This window comes from Phyllobates terribilis, unplaced genomic scaffold (assembly GCF_046119375.1).
Source record: "Phyllobates terribilis strain yellow unplaced genomic scaffold, ASM4611937v1 Scaffold_9__5_contigs__length_417890890, whole genome shotgun sequence".
Taxonomy (NCBI): domain Eukaryota; kingdom Metazoa; phylum Chordata; class Amphibia; order Anura; family Dendrobatidae; genus Phyllobates; species Phyllobates terribilis.
In genome coordinates, this window is record NW_027362769.1 from 26484775 (window position 1) to 26511067 (window position 26293).

At 42.3% G+C, this 26293-nt stretch overlaps 1 protein-coding gene across 2 annotated transcripts in view; it reads left to right on the top strand.

Annotated features, from left to right (window-relative positions):
- The window catches only part of PLEKHM3 (pleckstrin homology domain containing M3), a 348977-nt gene that overhangs the window by 18907 nt on the left and 303777 nt on the right, over positions 1 to 26293 (top strand). For both annotated transcript variants that reach the window (XM_073646341.1, XM_073646340.1), the window contains exon 2: positions 20771 to 21418. In XM_073646341.1, coding sequence (XP_073502442.1) covers positions 20857 to 21418 — 562 coding nt within the window. In that variant the 5' untranslated portion in view covers positions 20771 to 20856. The remainder of the gene's footprint in view (positions 1 to 20770; positions 21419 to 26293) is intronic.

Below are 26293 nucleotides of genomic sequence, written 5' to 3' on the forward strand. Positions count from 1 at the left end.
GATTTTTTAAGCTTGTAATATGTAGTATTTCTCATTGCAAAGTATAGGAGAAGCTTTGCCATTTATTTCTTTATCCATCCATAAAAACCCTGATGACGATGGTAAAAATGGACACACTGATGCACAACACTGAAGACGCACTGATGACACACTGATGCACAACACTGCAGACGCACTGATGACACACTGATGTACAACACTGAAGACGCACTGATGACACACTGATGTACAAGACTACTGACACATTGATAACACACTGATGTACAACACTGATGATGACCTGATGACACATTGATGACACACTGATGTACAACACTGATGACGACCTAATGATACACTGATGACACATTGATTACACACTGATGTGTAACACGGATGACGACCTAATGACACACTGATGTACAACACTGGTGACGACCTGACAACACACTGATGTACAGCACTGAAGACGCACTGATGACACACTGATGTACAAGACTACTGACACATTGATAACACACTGATGTACAACACTGATGATGACCTGATGACACATTGATGACACACTGATGTACAACACTGATGACGACCTAATGATACACTGATGACACATTGATTACACACTGATGTGTAACACGGATGACGACCTAATGACACACTGATGTACAACACTGGTGACGACCTGACAACACACTGATGTACAGCACTGATGACGCACTGATGACACACTGATGTACAAGACTACTGACACATTGATAACACACTGATGTACAACACTGATGATGACCTGATGACACATTGATGACACACTGATGTACAACACTGATGACGACCTAATGATACACTGATGACACATTGATTACACACTGATGTGTAACACGGATGACGACCTAATGACACACTGATGTACAACACTGGTGACGACCTGACAACACACTGATGTACAGCACTGATGACGCACTGATGACACACTGATGTACAGCACTGATGCACAACACTGAAGACACCGGTACCATTTTTTCATATACGTGTTTAAACATAGATGTATGAATGGCGTCTAAACGTGTAACTCTACAGTCTTAGATGACAGCACAATATTGCCATGGGAGATTCAGGGTAAAATATTGTAATGTTAACTTCTTACATCCTAGAAGATTGATCGTTGCAGAGCGGCTCATGGTCTTTTACAACTCCGGTCAGTCTTGTTGATACCTGTTTAATGTCTGTCCTGCTCAGTATAACATTGCCCATCCCCTCATATTCTTCATGCATCAACAAGCAGCAGTGAAGGGTGTCTAAGCCCGCTGGGATGCAGAGAGAGGCAATACAAAGCACAACTTCCTGGCAGATGCTGTCAGAGGTAATTGAGTGGAGAGACAGGTCTCTGCCAGAGGAAACTATGGTTTCTGTTCTTTAGTAATAAATCCACGTTGCGTTTTACTTTTTGTTTTCTGTGTTCTTCCTCATAACCAGAGTAAACATGTAATTACAAGAAGATCATCACCTAAAATTAGTGGTATTTTATCTATGGCATCAATTAGAAATCTTTAAAGAAAGAAGACGCCATCAGAATATCTCTGTTGTTAAAGCAGTGCGAACAAAAAAAATAAAAATTGATCCCTATAAATATAAGAGGAAATGGTTTCTCCCATGGATGCCATACTTATCTTATCACCCTGGAACCTCAGTAAATAGATTTGCTTAAAGGGGTGTTTCAACGTCAAACTATATTTCATTGTAAATACCTATCTATCCCTACCCTATATTGTAAATCCCGACCTATCTACTGCCGTAATCCAAGCTATTTTCTATGTCTTGTGTGATGACGCTTCGTTTAAGAATCCCAGTGCATGCTATGATACCCAAACGAAGCATCATCAGAGCAGGGGACAGAGGCTGCGGTCACTGACACAACCTCTGCTCGCTCCCTGAAACAAAGCATCATCAGTGTCGCTCATTTCAGGGGCTGTGCCTGTCCCTGCTGTGTCCCTCCCTGCGAGCTGTGCACTGTGCAATTTGCACAGTGACATTGTTACTGATCTGAGCCGACAACAGAGTGGACAATCAGCTGGCAACAGAGCGGAGTCAGAATGCCCGGCGTACAAGAGACTAGCACCGCCCCCTCAAGTGATGTCACTGGTCTCCTGCATGCCAAGTATTGTGATGCTGCTCTGCTTCCGGCTGATTGGACGATGTCACTGTGCAAATCGCATAGTGCACAGGTCGCCCGGAAGGACACAGCAGGAATGAGTACAGCCTCTGAAACCAGCGTCACTGATGATGCTTCATTTCAGGGAGTGATAGAAAAGGAGGGAGTTATGGATAATCCTGTGCTGCTGGTGGGTAAAATCGTAGATCCAGGCACACACAAGTAGGTTTGGGGTTTTTATTTGTCTACGTGTTTTGAAGAATACAAACTTCTTCCTCAGGACAGTTTTTTGGGCATCAATGCATAAGTAGTGGACAACCTCTTTAATATTGTTGTGTGAACTGAGGCAAGACGACTCGCTCGGCTGCAGTCGGAAGTAGACACAGGAACAGTTTCATCTGCCGGTTTATTATATCAGCATAAAGCACTGCAGACTTCAACAAAATAAACTCAGCCTTGCTGGCATAAAGGTAAAACAAAAGACAAAGGATAACACAGTCCATTTGTGTGCGGGTTAGTCTGCACCAATTTGCAGCATACTTCAGCTACTCCTGAGCTGAAGTTCCACAGTCTGGAGACTTGCCTCTCCAAACTCCCAACAACAGAAAAAAAAACAGTGACTGAGCATTTAACCTTGCTCAGACACGCACTGAGGTGGAGATGGGAAGAATGACTTCCCTCCCGTCTCTATGTCATTCACTAAAAACCACTCCCTTCACAATTGTGATTTAACCCCCCCAACATATAACATGCTGGAGAAACGTTGTAGGTCTAGTTCACAAAGCTACAGCTAGTAGCTGTAGTGAAACATATCTCCCCTCACATATACCACCAGTGACTCTGTCACAGAACACAACCATACCAGGTTAGCATAACCTTTAATTATATATTTTTTGTTAACTGGATAAGATAACTCCTCTTTGGTCAGACCTCATCTGGAATACTGTGTCCAGTTTTGGGCACCACATTTTAAAAAAGACATTGACAAACTGGAGCAAGTTCAGAGAAGAACGACCAGAAAGGTGACCGGTCTGCAAACCATGTCCTATGAGGAACGGTTACAGGATTTGGGAATGTTTAGCTTGCAAAAAAGAAGACTGAGAGGAGACTTAATAGCTGTCTACAAATATCTCAAGGGCTGTCACATTGTAGAAGGATCATCTTTATTCTCATTTGCATAAGGAAAGACTAGAAACTGAATGTGAGGAGACACAGATTAGATATTAGAAAAAACTTTTGGACAGTTAGGGTGATCAATGAGTGGAACTGGCTGCCACGAGAGGTGGTGAGTTCCCCTTCAATGGACGTCTTCAAACAGAGGCTGGACAGACATCTGTCTGAGATGATCTAGTGAATCCTGCTTTGAGCAGGGGGTTGGACCAGATGACCCAGGAGGTCCCCTCCAACTCTACCATTCTATGATTCTATGATAAGACCCTATTGCGTTTTTCTCTGCTCCCTAGTTTCTCCTGTTTCCGGGAGGGGGCAGAGGTTATGACAGTGACTTTTGCCTCTGCCCCTTACTCTGATGACGCTTTGTTTGTGTATCCCCGCATGCACTCAGATTCTCAAACCAAGCGCTATCACACAGGAAATAGGGAAAAAAAAATAGCTGTTATCTAGTGTAGTTAGGGAAGGATACTGAATTTTTAATACAAGTATATTAGAAAATAGCTTAGATTATGGCACTAAATAGACAGGGATTTACAATGAGATTTCGTTTGACTTTGGACCACCCCTATAAGTTGTCTTCTGTCAAGTTGGTAAATTCTATTCAGCTGGTTTTTACCACTATGTCTGGCATTGTCATTAACCCCTTCACAACAATTGCCATACCTATACGTCATGCTCGGTTAGTGGATCCCGACCGATGATGTATAGGTACATCATGGAGATCATGCGCTGCACATGAGCTATGCCGGCAAGTTCATCGCTGGGAGCTTGGCTTATGTGATAGCCGAGCCCGGGTTCTTACAGCGAGTAGCGATGCCGGCACCGCCTCTGGCTGTTTAACCCCTTAAATACTGTGATCGATATCGATCGCAACATTTAGGAGGCTGGGAGAGGGACGGGGTTCCCCCTCCCGTCTGAACGGCGTCCCCGCAACATCCTCACAAGGGCTTGATTGTCGTCATGGCATCCTGAGGTTGTCATGATGACCGCCGTGTCTGCCATCTACGGCAAGCCTGTTAGACCATGCCAGGCCAGTGCAGCACTGACAGGTATAATGCATTGCAATGCTGGTGCATTTCAATACATTATACCTGCGATCAGAGTGATAAAAGTTAAAGTCTAATAAAGGGTGTAAGTAAAAAAGTAAAAAAAAAATTATAAAAATATATATATATTTTTTGTAATCAAAATTTAAAAAATATACCCATCAATATGTTTTTTTAATGTAAAAATAAACAACAACAATGTTGCGTTTGGAACGGCCTGATCTATAAAACTGTCACACTAGTTAACCCTTTCAGTGAGCACCGTAAAAAAATAAAAAGCCAGGCAAAAAGCTATACTTTTTCATCATACCGCCAAACAAAAAGTGAACTACACCGTGATCAAAAAGACGAATGTAAATACAAATGGTATTGCTGAAAACGCCATCTTGTCACGCAAAAAACAAGCTGCCAAATAGCTCCGTCAGCTGAAAAATAAAAAAGCTATAGCTCTCAGAATATAGTGATGCAAAAACAATAGTTTTTATTGTGTAAAAGCGGCAAAAATGATATAACTGTGGTATCGCTGTAGTCTTTCTGACCCAAAGAGTAAAGTTATCATCAATTTTACCAAACACGGAACGGCATAAAAAAAAACATAAAAAACAATTCCTGAATTGATGTTTTTTGTTTATTCTGCCTCCCAAAAATCAGAATAGAAAGCGATCAAAAAATGTTGTGTGCCCGAAAATGGTACCAATAAAAACATCAACTCGTCCCACAAAAAACAAGCCCTCACATGACTCTGTCGGCAAAAATATAGAAAAATTATAGCTTTCAAAATATGACGAAGCAAGAACTTGATTTTGCAAAAAAACAAAGCATCTTTTAGTGTGTGACAGCGCCAAACATAAAAAACTATATAAATCTGGTATCACCGACCCGAAGAATAAAGTCATCTAATCACTGCACAAGGAATGCCTTAAACATAAATAAAACCAATTGTTCGCCTGCTGTTGATTTGTTCATTTTGCCTCCCAAAAATCACAGTAAGGCTCGGTTCACATTTATCCTGCTCTCTACGCTGAGCACTTACATCGGGGTTTACTTGTAAGGCTATGTTCACACAAGGCGTTTTTTCATCGTTTTTTTATGTGTTTTTTTATACAAATTTTCAGCTGCATTTTACCAACCAGCAAAGTATATGAGATTTCAGAAATGTCATACACACACCTTGGTTTTGTTTTTTTGTTTTTTTGCACAGTAGAGAATGTCACTTCTTTCAGCATTTTTTCAGCGTTTTTCATCCATTGAAAGTAATGGGTGGTGAGTGAACGCTGAAAAAAGCCTAGTGTGAACATAGCTATCAGGTTTTGCTGTGTTTTTAGTGAAAAAAAAAGTATAGCAGTATGTGAAACCCATTTATTTTTGTGATTTTACCATCTTGTCTTTGTCACGTGAAATGGCAGTTTGGATTAGGAGTTTAATTAAATTAGTGATGTGTAAATTTGTAAACATTGGCTCACCTAGGTGTGAAATTGAACAACCTCTGAGCAACTCAATGGCAGACCATAGTGTGAAAATAAATGGTGTCCTACAAACTCAATGCACTGCCAATGTCTTAAAAAAACTATTCCTGAACAATTCACCTCCCCCCACTGTTAAATTTGTAATTCTAGTTAATATGGTTTCACATATGTCTTGCATTGGTGACCTGTGTTCATGCTTCTGTGGTGGAAGCAAACTGGAACTTTGGGATCCTGAAAAACGCACCAAAAATGCAGCTAAAATGTACCAAAAAACGCACCAAAACCTGCTTTTTTAATGCAGCTTCTTTCCTGCCAAGAGATCAGGTATTGCTGCAGGAAAAAAAACGCTAAAAAAATGCCTAGTGTGAACATAGCCTAAATCTCTGAAATGCGTGATTCAGATGGAACACTCGCCAGAGGATTACCTATAACAAGGCAGATGGAGTCTTTGTGGACGCCGTCTAGCCTGTGGTCCAGTGGTGTCCGTCTTTTTAGACGTGCATAAAAGCGCAGTCGGGCCACAGTTTTGTGCACTTCTAAAAAGGACACCGCTGAACAGAGGCCATATGGAGTCCACAGTAACTCTCCTGCCTCATTATAGTGATTGAATGTATCGGGAATTTCATCTGAACCACGGTATTCACAGATTTAAATGGAAACCCCAGTGTAGGTGCTCAGCGTAGAGCGCAAGATAAATGTGGTTCAAAATGTTATGTAAAATGTTCTCAATAAAATCTTCAACTAAGTCGACAGAAAAAGCAAGCTCCCCACTCAGGTCTGTTATCTGTTAAGGCAAATATTGTGGGCTTCCACATTACTGGAATCACAAAGGCTCTGGAAAAGCACTAAGACTCCTTACCCCCAAAAGAAATTCAGCAACTTCTGCGCTCCCAATTCCAGATGCCCCCCCCCCCCTTCTGAACCCCAGTGTGCCTAAACCACATTTGGCGTCCACATGTTTGGCATTTCTGTAGCAATGAGAGCCCGCTTAATTTTCGGATGCACTTCTCCAGAAGCACGACCTGGGCAAATTGGACTGGACACTGCAGTGGTAGATTTGCAATTTTCACTCCGCAATATCCACTGCTGCTGGTTTCTGTAAAACACCCATGGAATCAGTTCGTCACTAGACCTGTAGATAAATTCCCAAAGGGGTATGATTTCCAAAATGGGGTCACTTGCGGGAGAAGTCTGCTTTTCTAGCACTTAAGGGCTTTGTATATGGAGTCCACAAACTATTCTTGGAAAATCTGTACTACAATAGTCAAATAGTGCTCTGTCCCTCCCTCCTGAGTCTTGCCGTGTGGCTAAGCAGTACTGTACAGCCACATATGGGGTATTTCCACGTTCAACAGAAATTGTGTAGCAAATTTTGGTGCCATTTTTAGCCATTTCCTCAAGAGAAAGTATAAAATCAGGGTCTAAAACAACATTTTTGTGGTAAAAATAAAAATGTAATTATTTTTTCTTCACTGCCACAGTGGTATAAAATTTAGTGACACACCCGTGTTGTCAATATGATCACTGCACCCTTAGATGAATTCATTGAGAGGTGTATTTTGTAAAATGGGATCACTTATGGGGGGTTCTGCTGTTCTGGCACCTCAGGGGCTCTTCCAGTGGTCATGGCACACGTAAACCATAACACTTAAATCTGCACTATAATATGCCGCTCCTTCTCTTCTGAGCTTTCCACTATGCATGAAAAACAGTTTCCGATTACATGCAGGGTATTGAGCACTCAGGAGAAATCGCACAACAAACTGTGATATCCAATTTTTACTAATAGCCCTTATAAAATTAAAACTTTGGGGCAAAAACAACATTTTAGTGGTAAAAATTTAATTATTCTTTCTTCACTGCCCAATAGTATGAAATTAGATGAGGCATATGTGGTGTCAACATGCTCACTGCACCACTAGATAATTTCATTGGGGGGTGTAGATTGTAAAATGGGGTCACTTATGGGGGGTTCCACTGTCCTGGTGCCTCAGGGGTTCTGCCTATGTGACATGGCACCGTCCCACCATTCCAGCAACATCTGAACGCCAATATGGCGCTTCTTCCCTCTGAGCTTTGCACTGTGCCTCATAAGTAGTTTTTGACCACATATGGGGTATTGGCATACTCAGGAGAAATTGCGTATCAAATTGTACCATTCAATTTCTCCTATTATCTCTTTTGAAAATTAAAAACTTGAGCCCAAAGCAACATTTTAGTGGAAAAAAATGGTAATTTTCCATTGACTCAACCCAATGTTATTCTACACCCATAGATGAATTCAAGAGGTGTAGTTTCCAAAATGAAGTCATTTGTGAGTGTTTCTGCTGTTTTGGCACGTCAGGGGCTCTTTAAATGTGTCATGGCATCCGCAATCTATTCCAGCTAAAATTGCGCTCTAGAATTCAATTGGTGCTCCTTCCCTCCCAAGCCCTGCCGTGTGCCCAAACAGTAATTTTACACCACATATTGGGTATCGGTGTACTCAGGAGAAATTACACAACAAATTGTATGGTCCATTTTCTTCTGTTACCCTTGTAAAAATGAAAAAACAACATTTTTGTGGGAAAAAATTTCATTTTCACGGCTCAACATTATAAAATTGTGTGAAGCCCCTGTGGGTTTAAGGTGCTCACCAAACCTCTATATAAGTTCCTTGAGGGGTGTAGTTTCCAAAATGGGGTAACTTGTGGAGGATTTCAGCTGTCTAGGCACATCAGGGGCTCTCCAAACCTGACATGGCTTCCGCTATGTATTCCCGTCAATTTTTCAGTCCAAACGTCAATTGGTGCTCTTTCCCTTCCGAGCCCTGCCATGCACCCAAACAGTAGTTTTCCACCATATATGGGCTATATACGTACTCAGGAGCAACTGCACAACAAACTATACCATCTATTTTCTCCTGTTACCCTTGTGAAAATGCCAAATTTGGGGCTGAAGCAACATTTTGGTGGGGAAAAGTAACATTTTCATTTTTTTCTTCCACATTGCTTTAATTCCTGTGAAGCACCTGAAGGGTTAATAAACTTCTTAAATGTGGTTTTAAGAATTTTGAGTGGTGCAGTTTTTAGAATGGTCTCACTTTTGGGTATTTTCTGTCGTATAGGCCCTCATAGTCACTTCAAATGTGATGTGGTCCCTAAAAAAAATTTTTTTTTTGTAAATCTTATTGGAAAAATGAGACCCTTAATCCTCTCAACTTCCTAACAAAAAAAAATTATGTTTCAAAAATAATGCTTACATAAAGTAGACATGTGGGAAATGTTATTTATTAACTATTTTGTGTGGCATAACGCTTTGGTTTAAGATCATAAAAATTAAGTTTGAAATTGTGAACTTTTCAACAATTTCGCCAAAATTCCGATATTTTCACAAGTAAACGCAAAAAATATTGACCTAAATTTTCCACTACCATAAAGTACAATATATCACGAGAAAGCATTCTCAGAATAACTGGGATCCTTTGAAGCGTTCCAGAGTTATTACCTCATAAAGTGACACTAATCAGAATTGTAAAATTTGGCTTGGTCTGGAAGATGAAAACAGGCTCAGTGTTGAAGGGGTTACAGAGAATATCCTCCTTTTAGGGAATTTTTTTATTTTTTACTTCAAGCACATCTGTCAGCAGTATTGTGCTCAGTAAACTACATGCACTGTCAGGTGGGCGACATTACACTGAATAAAATGATACCTTGGTAGATGAAATCCGTCCTGTGGTTCTTGTGTAATCTTTACTTTCAGTTTGGGGATAATGATATGCTCGTGCTCTGGGGCGGCCTGTGGGGGGCGCTCTATCTGGTGTTCTGTTTACATATTCATCTGAATGCTCTTATGACAGCTCACTGTGCCTTCACTGACCTGCTTCCTATTTTACATAATGCGTCTAGTAGTACGGGGCTTGGTAAAATAGGAGGCTAGTCAGTGAAGGCACAGTGAGCTGTCATAAGAGCATACAGATGAATATGTAAACAGAGCACCAGATTGAGCGTCCCCCCACCGTCCCTGAGCACAAGCATATCATTATCTCCAAACTGAAAGTAAATATTACACAAGAACCACAGCACGGATTTCATCAACAAAGGTATCATTTTAATCTGTGTAATGTCGCCCACCTGGCAGTGTATGTGGTTTACTGAGCACAATCCTGCTGACAGGTGCGCTTTAAATGCATGTAATTGGAGCTAAAAATCAATTTTGCAGTTTGGTTTCATTAATAATTTTGCATAGTTTGTGTTGCACAGTCTATTGCTGGCTGCAGAATGAGATGATTGAGATTCCATCAGCAGCACTTTTTGAGGGTCTGACAGAGATTTTGCCATGCTCTTCTGTCTTTTTCTGAGCTCCTTTCAGCTGATTTAGAACCACAGACCACATCAAAGATGCATGTGCAGGGAAACAAAAAGCCTGTAAAACCAAAATGTTGCAACATTATTTCTTGCCCCAAATTCATTAATTTAAGGGAAAAAATGTCCTCAATGGTGGACAATGCCTTTTATATCATTCTTTCTTGGAATCTTAAAGGGAATCTGTCACATTCAGAAACACTACCGTATTTACCTGCAACTCTAGGAGTAAGCTGCAAGTAAAAATGCTTATATCCTGTTTAGCTAGATTACTGGAGCAGGGACAAAAGTAAGTTTTATTCTCTATGTACCCTCTCGCTTCCAATCATTGGGCCAGTTAGGCTATGTGCCCACGATGCAGAAATGCTCCGGATTTTTTCCTGAGCGTTTCTGCATCTCCCTGGCAGAAAAAACGCATGCGGATTGTACATGCGGGTTGTACATGCGTTTTCCTGCCAGGGACATGCGGATGTGAAGTGTTCTTTACATACATTTCCGCATTAGGGTTGACAAGCGCTTTCCAAGCGATTTTAGCATCACTTGGAAAGTGCTTGACAACTTGGTCATACTGTATGAATCCATGCAGCCGGCATGGATTTATATAGTGTGACCGTAAAAGAATGGTAAAAAATAAAAAAATAAATCTATACTTACCTTCTGATGGCCCCCGGAGTCTTTATTCGATCTGTCCTGGCTTGCCGGCAGCTCGCGGTACACTGAAGGACCTGCCGTCACATGACTAAATGACGTCAGCACAGGTCCTTCAGTCTACCGCGATCTGCCGGCAAGCGAAGACAAGCACACCGGGGGCCATCAGAAGGTAAATATAATATTTTTTATTTTATTCTTTTTTCACAGGTTCTATGGTACCCAGGTCCGGAGGAGAGTCTCCGCTTCTCCAAACCCGGGTACCATCCGCACATTGAAACGCATGGAATGCGCATCTACATATACAGTGATGCGTAATCCATGCGTTCCAATGCAAGTCAATGGCGGCGAAAACGCAGCGCTTCCGCAAAATAATTGGTAGTGCTGCGTTTTTTCCGCAATGATAATCCGCAGCGGAAATTTCCGCAGCATGTGCACAGCACATGTGGATTATCATTGGGGAACATGGCAGGCCTTCTACCATGCGTTTTTTAAGCGTTTCTGCAGCTGAATTGCCGCTGCAAAAACTCTTAAAAAACGCATCATGGGCACACAGCCTTACAGTCACCCTCGCTGTGTGTATGTGTGTATATACTGGATTCCTTCCCCGGCACTTTGATTGACAGCCTGCTCTGCAGCTTATTTACGTAAGCTGGCTACACTACTTTTCATGCGAAGTTGCCTTTCTGGACGTGACAGGTTCCCTTTAAATATAATGTTTTTTTCTGTATGTACTTGATGTATGTATGACGGAATACCCATAAATATGAAACACTTTGGCTAGGCAAAACTCATATAGTTAACACCACAACAGCAGCCTCTGTATTTGTCTAATTTTGTAATGTAACTAAGTTGAAGTGTTTAAATATTTTTTTTTATTGGGTTATATACTCCATGGGTTTTTCTTGCCCTCCTGTAGTGATGTATTACATGTAACCTGATTCACTGTAGCTGTCAATAATTGTTAAAAATAAGTAAAAAACATTGCTACACTGTGCTCCCCTGATCAGCATAATTCCTATTATGACCCTGAACGGCAGGGCTGTGGAGTCGGTAAGCCAAACCTCCGACTCCAACTCCGGCTCCTCAATTTCCATGACCTCGACTCCAACTCTGACTCCCTCATACATGGCTCATGTTTAAGTGATAAATTTACTGTAGCACAGATTCATCTCAGCTAAAAGTCTAGACCCTTAGATCAGGAATAGGACAGACATTTATAGGACATTTCATAATTTTCCCAAATTCTTATGAAAAAAAATATTCCCCACAAACTGCATTGAACTACTGTACCCAATTTATTATATATTTTAGGAGTTGGAATCAGTCCATTTTATACCGACTCTGATTGTGACTCCACCAAAATGGACACCGACTCCGGCTTCACAGCCCTGCTGTATGGCCAAAAATATTTGACCACTCCTCTTAATAATTAAGTTTAGGTGTTTCAGCCATACCCATTGCAGATGCTTGCATAAAATAAAGCACGTGGCCATGCAGTCTCCAGAGATAACAGCTATAGTTGCTAAATTGTTAGTACTATGGCTCGTACTGAAGACCTCAGTGACTTTAAACATTGCACCATAATAGGATGCTACCTTTACCACAAATCAATTTGTAAATCTGATGCCAAGGCCAGGCTGCTATAGTGTTTGCTGAAGAGAACTGTGTATGTATGGTCGCTATGTATGAGAGGGTGAGTTCGAGCCCATGTTAATACACGTTCCAGCAGTAAACCCGCATCTATTGGAAATTTGTGGCATGTTCTGTTTATATAACATAAAAGACCCAGATAGGACAACCCTTTTAAAGGGTTGTTCCTATGATGACCTTCCATGGCTGAGATGGGAAACTCCATCCAGGCTACGGCCACTTAATGTGGAGCTATGGGAACAGATAAAAGCAGAGCCACAGAGAAAGTCAAGAGCCGCTGAGCTACTGTTTCCAGTTCAGCCACTCTCGGTTCTTTCTGTTTGTTCACCGCCAACTGCACTCCTGGATGGAGTTATTCCAGTCTTAGCCATGAAAAGCAGAGGTGGGAATCGCTCTTTAAAGTGAATCTGTCATGTCAAAAACCACTATTAACCTACAGAGAGTTAAAGGGAACCTGTCACATCCTTTATGGCTATTAAACTGCCCCTGTTTCGTGTTAGTGATGCACAATGCATGACTAACATGTTTGTCTCAAGCAAAACTTCAATATTTAGCGCACAAATCACTTTTTAGACTTTGATGAGTGCCCCACATACCTCCGGATTCAGTCATAGGGGTGGGCAGCTCTAACTTTTCAGTCACGGTCAGTCATCTGTGTTTTGAAATTCTCCCCACCCATCATATTAGCACTCCTTACAGTCACTACTCCCTACATCACTGCAATATCCCATTCCAGGAGATTTCGCGGTTGCGCACTGACTCTCAGCTTTCTGGGCATGCGCACCGAATCTGGGTGTACGTCCCAGCTTCATATCCTATGTGCGCATGCTCCGGAGCCGCTGAACATCAGCGCGGTGAGCGGGAAGACAGGCGCGCATACCGTGCGCGCTCACAAACTGTCATGTGGCCACTGACGCTCAGTGACTCCGGAGCATGCGCACATAGTATATGAAGCTGGGACGTACACCCAGATTCAGTGCGCATGCCCGGAAAGCTGAGCGTCATTGCGCAAGCCGCCGGATCTCCTGGGATATTGCGGTGACGTAGGGATCAGTGCCAGGAAGGAATGCTAATGGGGTCTGCAAAGAGAATGTCAAAACGCAGTTGATTGACTGTGACTGAAAAGTTAGAGCTGCACACCCCTATGACTGAATCGAGAGGTATGTGGGGCACTCATCGAAGTGTAAAAAATTATAGTGCGCTAAATACTGGGACATTTTGCTTGAGACAAACAAGTTAATGATGCATTGTGCATCACTAACAAGACACTGGGGACAGTTTAATAGCCGTAAAGGACGTGACAGGTTCCCTTTAATCTGCAGGTTAGTAGCGTTCTAAAGCTGCCCGGCAGCCACACTGGAAGTCCGGCTAGCGGAAGGAAATAAATTTATTTATTCCTCCTGGGCTTTCAGTCATAGAGATGTCGCCACCGCGGCTTCAATCACCACTTAGTACATAGTGAGTGGCAGCTATAACCACACTCTGGCAGTGACTGAAAGCCGGCTCAGCACTGATTTGCTGTATGGGGCGAGGCGTGGTTCCAGCCACCGGCTCACTGTATACTGAGTGGTGACTGAAATCCCGAGGTTGCCGGGAGGAATAAAGTTAATTTCCCCTCAGTAGCCGAGCGGTCAGTGCGGAGGCCGCACGGCTTTAGAACGCTATTAACCTGCAAATTAACTCTATATCTGCAAGTTAATAGCATTTGGGGACATGAGACGTTCCCTGTAGGTTTATGGGAAGTTACACTGTGCTACCCAAAATAAGATCTCTAAAGTGAAAACTGTCTAATATAGAACAAGTTGATGTCTACATATGTGTACGTTTTGTGCAGCATGCTCAATGTTATAGTATTTTGTAAACACATACTCTTTAGTTGATGACAATATTGTACACTGCTCAAAAAAATAAAGGGTATACTTAAACAACAGAATATAACTCCAAGTAAATCAAACTTCTGTGAAATCAAACTGTCCACTTAGGAAGCAACACTGATTGACAATCAATTTCACATGCTGTTGTGCAAATGGAATAGACAATAGATGGAAATTATTGGCTATTATCAAGACACCCTCAATAAAGGAGTGGTTCTGCAGGTGGGGACCACAGGCCACATCTCAGTACCAATGCTTTCTGGCTGATGTTTTGGTCACTTTTGAATGTTGGTTGTGCTTTCACACTCGTGGTAGCATGAGACGGACTTCACAACCCACAGAAGTTGCTCAGGTAGTGCAGCTCATCCTGGATGGCACATCAATGCGAGCTGTGGCAAGAAGGTTTGCTGTGTCTGTCAGCGTAGTGTCTAGAGGCTGGAGGCGCTACCAGGAGACAGGCCAGTACACCAGGAGACGTGGAGGGGGCCGTAGGAGGGCAACAATCCAGCAGCAGGACTGCTACCTCCGCCTTTGTGCAAGGAGGAACAGGAGGAGCACTGCCAGAGCCCTGCAAAATGACCTCCAGCTGGCCACAAATGTGCATGTGTCTGCACAAACGGTTAGAAACCGACTCCATGAGGGTGGTATGAGGGCCACAGATGGGGGTTGTGCTCACAGCCCAACACCGTGCAGAACGCTTTGCATTTGCCACCTATCACCAGGATGGGCAAAGTCGCCACTGGCGCCCTGTGCTCTTCACAGATGAAAGCAGGTTCACACTGAGCACATGTGACAGACGTGAAAGGTCTGGAGACGCCGTGGAGAGCGATCTGCTGCCTGCAACATCCTTCAGCATGACCGGTTTGGCAGTGGGTCAGTAATGGTGTGGGGTGGCGTTTCTTTGGAGGGCCGCACAGCCCTCCATGTGCTTGCCAGATGTAGCCTGACTGTCCTTAGGTACCGAGATGAGATCCTCTGACCCCTTGTGAGACCATATGCTTGTGCTTTTCGCCCTGGGTTCCTCCTAATGCAGGACAATGCTAGACCTCATGTGGCTGGAGTGTGTCAGCAGTTCCTGCAAGATGAAGGCATTGAAGCTATGGACTAGTCCGCCCGTTCCCCAGACCTGAATCCGATTGAGCACATCTTGGACATCATGTCTCTCTCCATCCACCAACATCACGTTGCACCACAGACTGTCCAGGAGTTGGTGGATGCTTTAGTCCAGGTCTGGGAGGAGATCCCACAGGAGACCATCCGCAACCTCATTAGGAGCATGCCCAGGCATTTTAGGGAGGTCATACAGGCACGTGGAGGCCACACCCAATACTGAGCCTTATTTTGACTTGTTTTAAGGACATTACATCAAAGTTGGATCAGCCTCTAGTGTGTTTTTCCACTTTAATTTTGGGGGTGACTCCAAATCCAGGCCTCCATTGGTTAATAAATTTGATTTCCATTGATGATTTTTGTGGGATTTTGTTGTCAGCACATTCAACTTTGTACAGAGCAAAGTATTCAATGAGAATATTTCATTCATTCAGATCTAGGATGTGTTATTTGAGTGTTCCCTTTATTTTTTTGAGCAGTGTATATTCTCTTGAGTTTTGTAGACAAATGGTCTGGGAAATTATTTTTGCCTTTGGAGAACTGGCGTTCACTGGTGGCTTCTCTTCTCATGAACAAAGCTCTCAAGCTATGCTCCCATGACCTTCCTATGGTTCTCTTTATTCTGTGGCAACTCATTATGAGCACTGTCCCCTTTATTAAAAAATGCACTAAAAAATTAGTCAGTTAACTCTCGCTTGTACATATGTTAAGATGGGAATTTGCTATAACACTATTTTGTGTTTTATTATCATTTCCTTATTATCCAGTTTTTTGTGGGTAAAAAGTTATAGATTAGTTTATGAAGAGTTTTATTAATATTCTGCAATGATACATTTAAAGTAGGTATGCATTAGCCCTGGAAGCTTAATGTACATAAGACATTGACCTGTATTGTCTTATACTAAACTTACAAATAAAATTAATTATGGCCAGTGTCGGACTAGGGAACATTGTGCCCACCAAAGAACTTGATTCTGAGAGCGAAACCTTTCATCCACACAAAACCAATTTGGTTACACAGGTCTAGTAAAAAAATTTTTTCAGGTACCAAGGTTTTTTTTACTGGATTTAGGGTATTTTGAGGGTACTGAAGTAAAAAAATCCCATTACTTTTACTGAATTGATTTTAGTTTTTGAGATAATTCATCTATGAAAATAATGCATTCCCCCAATGTACTGTTGTATGATAACAAATGCAATAGCTTTTGGTCTTTTGACTCTTTAACAGTGTCTTAGGTAATGAAATATCCGATATAATTATTTTGTATGTCAATTTGTATGCGTACAATGCTATAAGGCTGCGTGCCCACTATGCTTTTTTCAAGCATTTTGCCGCAGAATTTCCGCAGCGAAAACGCTTGGTAATACGTGCCCCATGGTCCCCAATGATGATCCGCATGTGCTGTGCATATGCTGCGGAAATTTCCGCTGCGGATTATCATTGTGCAAAAATCCATTAATTTTGCGGAAACGCGGCGTAATTGCCGCCATTGACTTGCATTGAATCGCTTAATGACTACATGTGACATGCGGATATTAAGCGATTCAATGTGCGGATGGTACCCGGGTCTGGAGAAGAGGAGACTCTCATCCAGACCTGGGTACCATAGTACCTGTAGTTAAAAAAGAATTAAAATAAAAAAAAACATTATACTGACCTTCTGATGGCCCCCGGTCTCCTGTACGGTGCGTCCGGTGTCTTCGGCGGCTCATGGTGGTGTAAAAGGACCTTCCATGATGTAATTTAGTCATGTGACAGGTCACACAACCGCTGACGTCGGCGGTCGTGTGCCCTGTCACATGACTAAATGACATCATGGAAGGTCCTTTTACACCACCGCGAGCCACCGAAGCCATCGGAAGGTGAGTATAATGTTTTTTTTATTTTTCACCATTTTATTCTTTTGTTTTACTATTGATGCATTGATTTGCAGCATTGTAACATGGTCACACTATATAAATCCATGCCCGTTGCCGGTTGCATGGATTTATATAGTGTGACCAAGTTGTCAAGCACTTTTCCAAGTGATGCTAAAATCGCTTGAAAAAGCTTTTGATAACCCGCATGCAGAAATACATGCAAAAACGGTTGACAAATGCTTCTACCTGGCAGGAAAAACGCATGTAAAATTTCCATGAGTTTTTCCTGCCAGGGAGATGCAGAAAAAATCCGGAGCATTTCTGCATCGTGGGCACTTAGCGTAAAAGCGACTTTTTGAAACCAGAAGCCAGAATTCTACTGTAATTAATCTATCGTGATGAGCGAACGTGCTCAGATAACGTCTTATCTGAGCATGCTCGGGTGCTATCCGCGTATCGTCGGCGTGCTCGTATATTATGTTCGAGTCCCTGTGTCTGCATGATTTGCGGCTGTTAGACAGCCTCAACACGTGAGGATTGCCTGTTTGTTAGGGAATCCTCACATATGTTGAGGCTGTCTAACAGCTGCAAATCATACAGATGCAGGGACTCGAACATAATATATGAGCACGCCGACGATACTCGGATAACACCCGAACATGCTCGTTATCCGTGCACGTTCGCTCATCACTATTAATTAACTATTAAATATCTCAGAAACTAGAGCCAATCTGACCGAACCAAAGTTATATTCTTAATCGGCACCATAAACTTAATAAAAAAACGTTCCGACATCATTGGCACCAAAATCATTGTATATCCGTGTATCATTAAATGTTTTTTTTGGAGCAGGACTAATTTTTGTCCGCACTGTATCCTAAGGTATTGCCATAAGCTACACAATGTTAGGATTCGGCCCTACTTGCCAGTTCGACCGGTAATTATATATCCCTCATATGCGATTTGCATAAAGTTATGTGTCGACGAGCAAATAACTTCTCTGAATGCTAATTATAAAGCGTTGAGAGACGCAGGGAGAGAAGTTTGTCAGCGTATGTCCACAAGTATGTCAATAGCGTAGAGCAAACCGGCAAGCAGACCTAAATCCTAGCAGTGCATATACTACATAGTGTTAGGGTTCGGTCTGATACAGTGCCTGAAAAAGATTACCTCTGGCCTGGAAAACCCCTTTATTGATAATGCAAAATTACATATTGGAAAGAGACATGCAGTGTAGCTCCATAAGCTTTCACATATGGCCGCTGCCAAAGGCTTTTACAGCTAATCAGCAGGGGAGCTGGGTGTTGCACCCCCGCCAATCTGATATTGATGAGGGATAATTCATCAGTGTCATTTGCCCAGAGAAGCCCCTTTGTGTTTTCACCTACCATGAGACCCTTTCAGATGCTCCATTTAAGTATGATGCCCTCAAATATGCCCCCATGCAGTATGATGTCACTGCAGACCCCCTATATAGAGTATGATGTTCCACAGCTCCTTATAATAAGTATGATGTTCCACAGCTCCTTATATAGAGTATGATGTTCCACAGCTCCTTATATAGAGTATGATGTTCCACAGCTCCTTATATAGAGTATGATGTTCCACCGCTCCCTATATACAATGTGATGTTTCCACAGCTCCTTATATAGAGTATGATGTTCCACAGCTCCTTATATAGAGTATGATGTTCCACAGCTCCTTATATAGAGTATGATGTTCCACAGCTCCTTATATAGAGTATGATGTTCCACAGCTCCCTATATACAATGTGATGTTTCCACAGCTCCTTATATAGAGTATGATGTTCCACAGCTCCTTATATAGAGTATGATGTTCCACAGCTCCTTATATAGAGTATGATGTTCCACAGCTCCTTATATAGAGTATGATGTTCCACAGCTCCTTATATAGAGTATGATGTTCCACAGCTCCTTATATAGAGTATGATGTTCCACTGCTCCCGATATACAATGTGATGTTCCACAGCTCCTTATATAGAGTATGATGTTCCACCGCTCCCTATATACAATGTGATGTTTCCACAGCTCCTTATATAGAGTATGATGTTCCACTGCTCCCGATATACAATGTGATGTTTCCACAGCTCCTTATATAGAGTATGATGTTCCACCGCTCCCTATATACAATGTGATGTTTCCACAGCTCCTTATATAGAGTATGATGTTCCACAGCTCCTTATATAGAGTATGATGTTCCACCGCTCCCTATATACAATGTGATGTTTCCACAGCTCCTTATATAGAGTATGATGTTCCACCGCTCCCTATATACAATGTGATGTTTCCACAGCTCCTTATATAGAGTATGATGTTCCACCGCTCCCTATATACAATGTGATGTTTCCACAGCTCCTTATATAGAGTATGATGTTCCACCGCTCCCTATATACAATGTGATGTTTCCACAGCTCCTTATATAGAGTATGATGTTCCACCGCTCCCTATATACAGTGTGATGTTTCCACAGCTCCCTATATACAATGTGATGGCTAACAGTCCCCTATATACAATATGATATCCCCACAGCCCTTTGTGTACAGTATGATGACGCCCATATCCCTCTATATACAGCATGATCTCCCCCGAGAGGTCTGTTGCTATGGATTGTCCTGAGAAGAGGCTAGCTCACTGCCTGCTATTGCCAACACATGTTCCAATAGGGATAATTGTATCATGTATTCTTACTAGTAGCTGCTAGTCAATACCATATAATTTAAAGTTAAAAAAATGTATAAATCCTAGTACTATGATTTGAGCGATGACCATTAGGTGGAAAGTGGGTGCGCTGACTACATTGCCCCTTTAACGCCTCCTCCTATGTTACTAGATTGCTTAGCCGATGTTACTTGTATCTGTTCCTGGGAAAGTTTGGTACATGGGGTAAGCTGAACAGACCGATGACAGAGGGAAATTGTAACCCAGTGCTCTGCTCTAGGTTTCAGTAAAATGATGCCAGACTCCACCTACAGCCAGGAGGCATGCCAAGCTCACAGATGAGGCACGCTCAGTACAGGAGGTGGGGTTGGCGTCCGACCCGGTCTCCTATGGCCTGTGGTTGTTGTATTAGCTCAGACACTTACAGAACGGCAACTAAAAATAGTTGCCCCAGTGGCTAAGTAAAAAAGTAATTTAAAAACAACAATTACCCCAGTTAATTTTAAACACTCATAAATAATTTTTGTTAGCAATTCCATATATTAAAAAAATAAAGTGACATTCCATTTAAAGTTTTGTGTGAGCAATTAGGCTTTTGTCCCTGTGCAACTTTAGGATTTGTGCTTCCTATAGACATTTGGTGCCCAGTAGATCCCCAAATACTATTGAAATGTAGTATAAATGCTAGGATGTGTGGGAATCCTGGCATATGTTCCTTGTAAGGAATTTACACTGAGTTTTTGACGGTAACGTATTGGAAATTAATGTGTTGTTTTTTTGTTTTCAAACAGGGTATGAACTTGAGACTCCAGTTTCACCTGGTCATAGTTGGCTATCAAGCCTAGTAATGTATCGAGAGTAACTATATCAGCAAAGCATGGAGGCATTGGAAGTGGAGGACATCAGTCCAGCACTTGAAGTCACTGAAGACTTCTTCAATTCATTTGATAATTTGGAGCATGCGGGTCATCAGCCAGAGGTCTTTGGCATTCACGAAGTTCCAGAACTCCTGGGGAATGACATATCTGATAAGATCAAGCAGCATGCTGATGGTCAAAATGCCAACTCACAGCAAAGCATCATTTGGGAGAGGTGTAAAAGTAGCCTGTTTGATGCCGAAGCAAAGAATGGTTTTCACGCCAAAGAACATTTTTCCACAACCAGACGAACATTTTCGGATATACCATCGTTGGCTGGAGAAGAAAAAGACTCTTCTGCATTTCCTTTTTTTACTGCTTGTCATCGCAGACGTGACAGACCTCGTTCAGTTAATGACACAGGAGCCCTCAATGAAGAGCTTCCAAAATTCCGACCAGGACACAACAGATCCCGGTCTGATGTCAGTCATGTGGACTGGAATAATGTTCGCAAACATGCCCCATTGCAGCGGTCATCAAGCCAAGGGGTTCACTTCACCAGAGACATTGAAGGAAATACTGGTATGACTTGATTTACTTTATCTGAACTATCTTGGTATGACATAGGGGTTAGGATCCACCCACTCTTAGCTTCAAGTTACCTCCACCTTGTAGGAGAAGTTGGTCAATATTGTCCCATTAACTGTTTCCCGACAAACGTAGAAAATGTACGTTGCAGCTGGGCGCCAGTTTCAGCTCTGTTCTGTGACATACATATTCACCAGGCTAATCAACAGCAGGAGCAGGACTGAATTACGTTGCCTTAGGCTAGGTTGCAGAAGACGTGTATCCTCTCATCTGAGAGAATTGGGTCAATTATGCAAATGAAACTCTGATTAAACTGTGATCATAGTGTAATCCAACCCTCGAGGAAAAAATCAGACATGTTCATGGCTTCTGATGTTTTGTCGGATTGCACCCAGACCAAAAACATGGTCGTGTGCACCTTCCCTTACTCCTGCCTCATCTGCCAAACCGGTGGAAGTGCCAATCCTGGCAGTTTAACCCTCTACATTCCTCGGTCAAAAGAGGTAATTTTTTCCCTATATCCGCTCTTCCAGTAACGCAGCAAAACTTGGTTAAACTTATTTACCTGCAGATTACCACTATATCTGCATGCAAATAGTGTTTTTTGTAGCCGACAGGTTCCATTTAAAGGGTAAGGCTGTGTGCCCACGATGCGTTTTTGGTGCTTTATTTGGTGCAGATTTGCAGCGCGGAAACGCTCCAGAAACACATTGCATACCTTATCCCATGACTTCCTATGACATTCTGCAAGTTCTGTGCACATCGTCAGGATTTTTTCTGCACGGATTTTACTCGCAGAAAAAATACGGACATGACCAATTCTTGTGCGTTTCTGCATGTGTATTTGCCTATACAGTGCATTGGAAAAACACATGGCAAATACGCATCAAAAACGCATGTAAAAAACGCGTGCGTTTTTCTGCCAAGGAAATGCAGAAATGCTCAGGAAAATTTCTGCTTCATTTCTGCATCGTGGGCACTAAGTCTTAGGGTATATGCCCACGATGCAGAAATGAAGCAGAAAATTTCTGCAGCTTTTCTGCATTTTCTTGGCAGTCAAAAAGGTTTGCGGATTTTACACGCGTTTTTGCAGCGTTTTTACATGCGGATTTGACTTGTGTTTTTCAAATGCATTGTGACCTCAAATCCGCATGCAGAAACGCACAAATAATGGACATGCTGCTGATTTTTCTGCAAGGAAAATCCGCTGCAGAAAATTCCGCAGCATGGGCACAGAACATGCAGATTTTCATTGGGGACCATTGGGCACGGATTACCAAGCGTTTTTAAAGCGTTTCTGCTGTGTAAATTCCGCATCAAAAACGCTTGAAAAACTCATAGTGGGCACACAGCCTGAAAGTGTTTGAAATTAAACTTCTTGTTCTCCGTATAGAAGAGAACCCACATGAATACATTGAGTAGGATTGCCATTAGTGTGGCTATAGCATAAAGCACAGTGTTAACAGACCTGATCACAACTGTAAAGACCGCTGGCTTACCTGCAAAACTGGACCAAACAGCTCCACTCTGGATCCAAAGTCAAGACCCACATGTAACACTGGCTGTGTAAGCAGCAGGGGTAAAATTGAGCTAAAAGTACTCTGTTCCTGAAAGCCTTAGTTAAAAGAAAAATGTTTTAAAAGGCAAGAAATATAATTAATATAGTTAATTAAAAGGCCATATAAAATCTGTGAATAGCTACCCTGCTTGCTGTAAGCTTTCCATGGGTTGCAAGAGATTTTTCTTCTAAACTGTAAAAAAGCTGAAGCAAATGAGGATTTAAATCTGTAGTCACTCAGTGGCATAATAGTGTGAAAATGAGATTGTGTCTGTAGTAACGTACTGCAGTGCTGAGACTTGAAGTTTGCCAAAGGCTAATGTGTCACGGCAGTACTGTATGTTGGTCAGTATCTTGCTTCGTTACTTGAAGGCTTGTGGCTTAGCTGCAGAGGTTGCAATTTTGACAAGGTTGCAAAGACCCATTGTCCTTTCCCCTTGTCCACTTCTAGCTGCTACATCACTTGTCACTTATGTTACAGGAAATATTTCCTTCAAGATAAAAGACCCCCTTTTTTTTATATTTTTACAGTTATTTTTTATTTTTTTTCACTTTCTGACGCTTTTTTTTTCACTTTTACACTTTGTCCCCTATGGGACTCTCATTTTTTGCAATCTGATCGCTTGCATAGCATAAGGATGCAGCAGTATCCCTGTGCTGTGCAGGCTTTCAGCTCTGCACTGGCACAAGTTAGATTGTGTGCAGTGCACAATCTATCTTACTTCCTGATGCCCCCACACGGGGTCTCCGATCCAAGGTAAGAGGGGCTTTCTTACCTCTGCCTGCCCCGGAAATGCTGTGATTTCGGGGGTTAATGTGCTGGGAGTGGTGCGGGACTGCTCCTGGCACATAGTACTAGGTGTCAGCTCTCAAAATCAGCTGATACCCAACGGCAATCGCGTCCGTACAGCTTCTGTACGGGCGCGATCTGTGAGGTGTAATAATACGTACCTGGTCATTAAGGCTCAGGTCACAGAGACATATTATTACACTTCACGTCAAAAAGGGGTTAAAGCCCCACACCAGCTTTTTTTTTTTTGTTAGCGCTGGAGTGGCACTTTAAATGTAAGCCCCTGGTCATATACTCACCCTCCGGCGTCTCCACTGTTTTTTAGCACTGCTCCGGTCCCGCAGCGCCATCTTGTGACAGTAGCTTCTGATTGGCCGGAAGTCAAAAGCTACATCACAAGCTCTCAGTGCAACTCTATGAGAGCAAGAACGAGGCTCTCATCAATTTTTATTAAAAAGTGACCTCCGCACAGCTCCATGAAACACTGGAGCTGCAGGCAGTTCACTTTTCGCCAGAGATGGACGGGAGCAGCAGCGGCGAAACAGTTGAAAAGGCCGGAAGGTGAGTATGAGACAGGGGGCAGGGGCATTACATTTAAAGCATCACTCCAGCATGCAATAAAAAAAACACTGAAGTAGTGCTTTAACAAAATGTAAAGTGAATGAATAAAAGAGAAATCTAAATCAAATCAATATTTGGTATGAATACCCTTTGCCTTCAAGACAGCATTAATTCTTCTAGTTACACTTACACACAGTTTTTGGAGAAACTTGGCTGAGAGGTTGTTCCAAACATCTTGGAGTTGAGAGGAGTCTCAAACGTGACGTCACAGAAGGCTGAGGCTGCATTCACTTTCTGCAGCGTCCATCAACCCTCCTGTAACCGAACGTCCCACGGGGCAGCCCTGCAGTTACTCACTAGTCTCTTGCTTTGCTGCACCCTCTGAAGGCGTCCTGGATCTAGGGTGATGCACACTGTGGCAGATGTGAGCATAGAGCCAGCGCTGCACTATCTCCATCGCCGTAGTTTCTGTGAAAGAAGATGTTGTCAGGGGAAGGAGATGGAAGCTGTGAGTGACACCAGCTCCGACTCCTGACGACTCATTTGAGGGCGATGCTAGAAGCTTTGATGCAACGTTGTTTTCACTCACTGCTTTTATCTCCATCACCTGATGACGTCTTCTTTCACAGAAGCTACTTTGGCAGCAGAGAGAGAAACAGAGTGCTGGCGCTGCACTCACCTCTCCCACATCGTCTATCACCCAGGATCCAGGACATCTTCAGAGGTTGGCGATGCAAGAAACTAGTGTGTAACTGCAGCGCTGCCCCCTGTGATGTCCTGTTGCTGGAAGGGCGATGGACACTTTGAAGAGTGAATGCAGACCCAGACTCCTATGATGTCACTTTTGAGAGTCCTCACAAACGAAACATCACAGGAAGAACAGTAAAAAAAGACATTTAGAGTTTTGATAGATAGGGAGAAGTGTAGGGTGATGTGTTATAAAGAAAACTGCAATAGTGGTTAGGGTGACAGACAAATCAATAGGAAATACAGTGGGTGGATAAACTATCAGTGAGAATCTCGCTGCACAAAGTTTCGGCTTCCCTTCTGTTTGTGGAGGATGCAGCCACAGTGAATGATCTCCATTCATTTTCAGGGAAATGTTAGTATTATGCTATCATGCCTGTAGCTTCTCAAGCTTCATTAGAGATTTACAAGAGCTGAAAATCAAACACTTTGTCATTCACAGATAAAATGAAAGATGAAATGCGGAGCAGTAGAAGGACAGCTTCCTTAGAAATAACCTTAAAATATCAATTACATTAGGCTTTATTTCATTAATGATGGATAAAATATGACTTCTGTCAATTTTTCACTGCAAGATAAAATCAGTGTAATCCTATTATGGGAACCATAATAACATATAATTTGTTTCTACAAAGTGCTTTCAGCTCCCTTCATAAAGAGCGTTACGTGACTTATTATTGTAATTGCAAAGCTGTTCTTTTTTATTATCTTTACACAATATCAGGCTGTGCATAATGGCTCCTTGTTCTGCTTTTAGACACATGGTATCGGCCTACTGCTTTGATTAAATGTAATTATTACACTGCATGGATGGAGTGAACCTTATACAAAATATAGGTGCAGTCATAGAGGGTGCTAATGGGTAACTGAATTGCGCCTTTCTTATTTCAGATTTTTATCAGATTTGATGGCAGTCTCTGTGTTTCAGTTGTTTCATTACCTGCCAGAATAGTGACATTTTCTGCCTCCTCAGTAGGTATTTACACATTACATCAGTGATATGAATGTCCCACTTGTTTTTTTGTTTTTTTACCAGTTTTCCCCTATATGTCTTAATTTAGTCATAGAGCTAGTGGTTGGAGACTAGCTGTTATGTCTGCTGTACACAGTACACACAGATGCGCAGATGATGAGGCATTCCTGCTCTCCTGTTTTTGCATAGCACCCCTTATGAAGCAGCGGCGGCAGCATGAAGTGCATCATACAGCAGTAC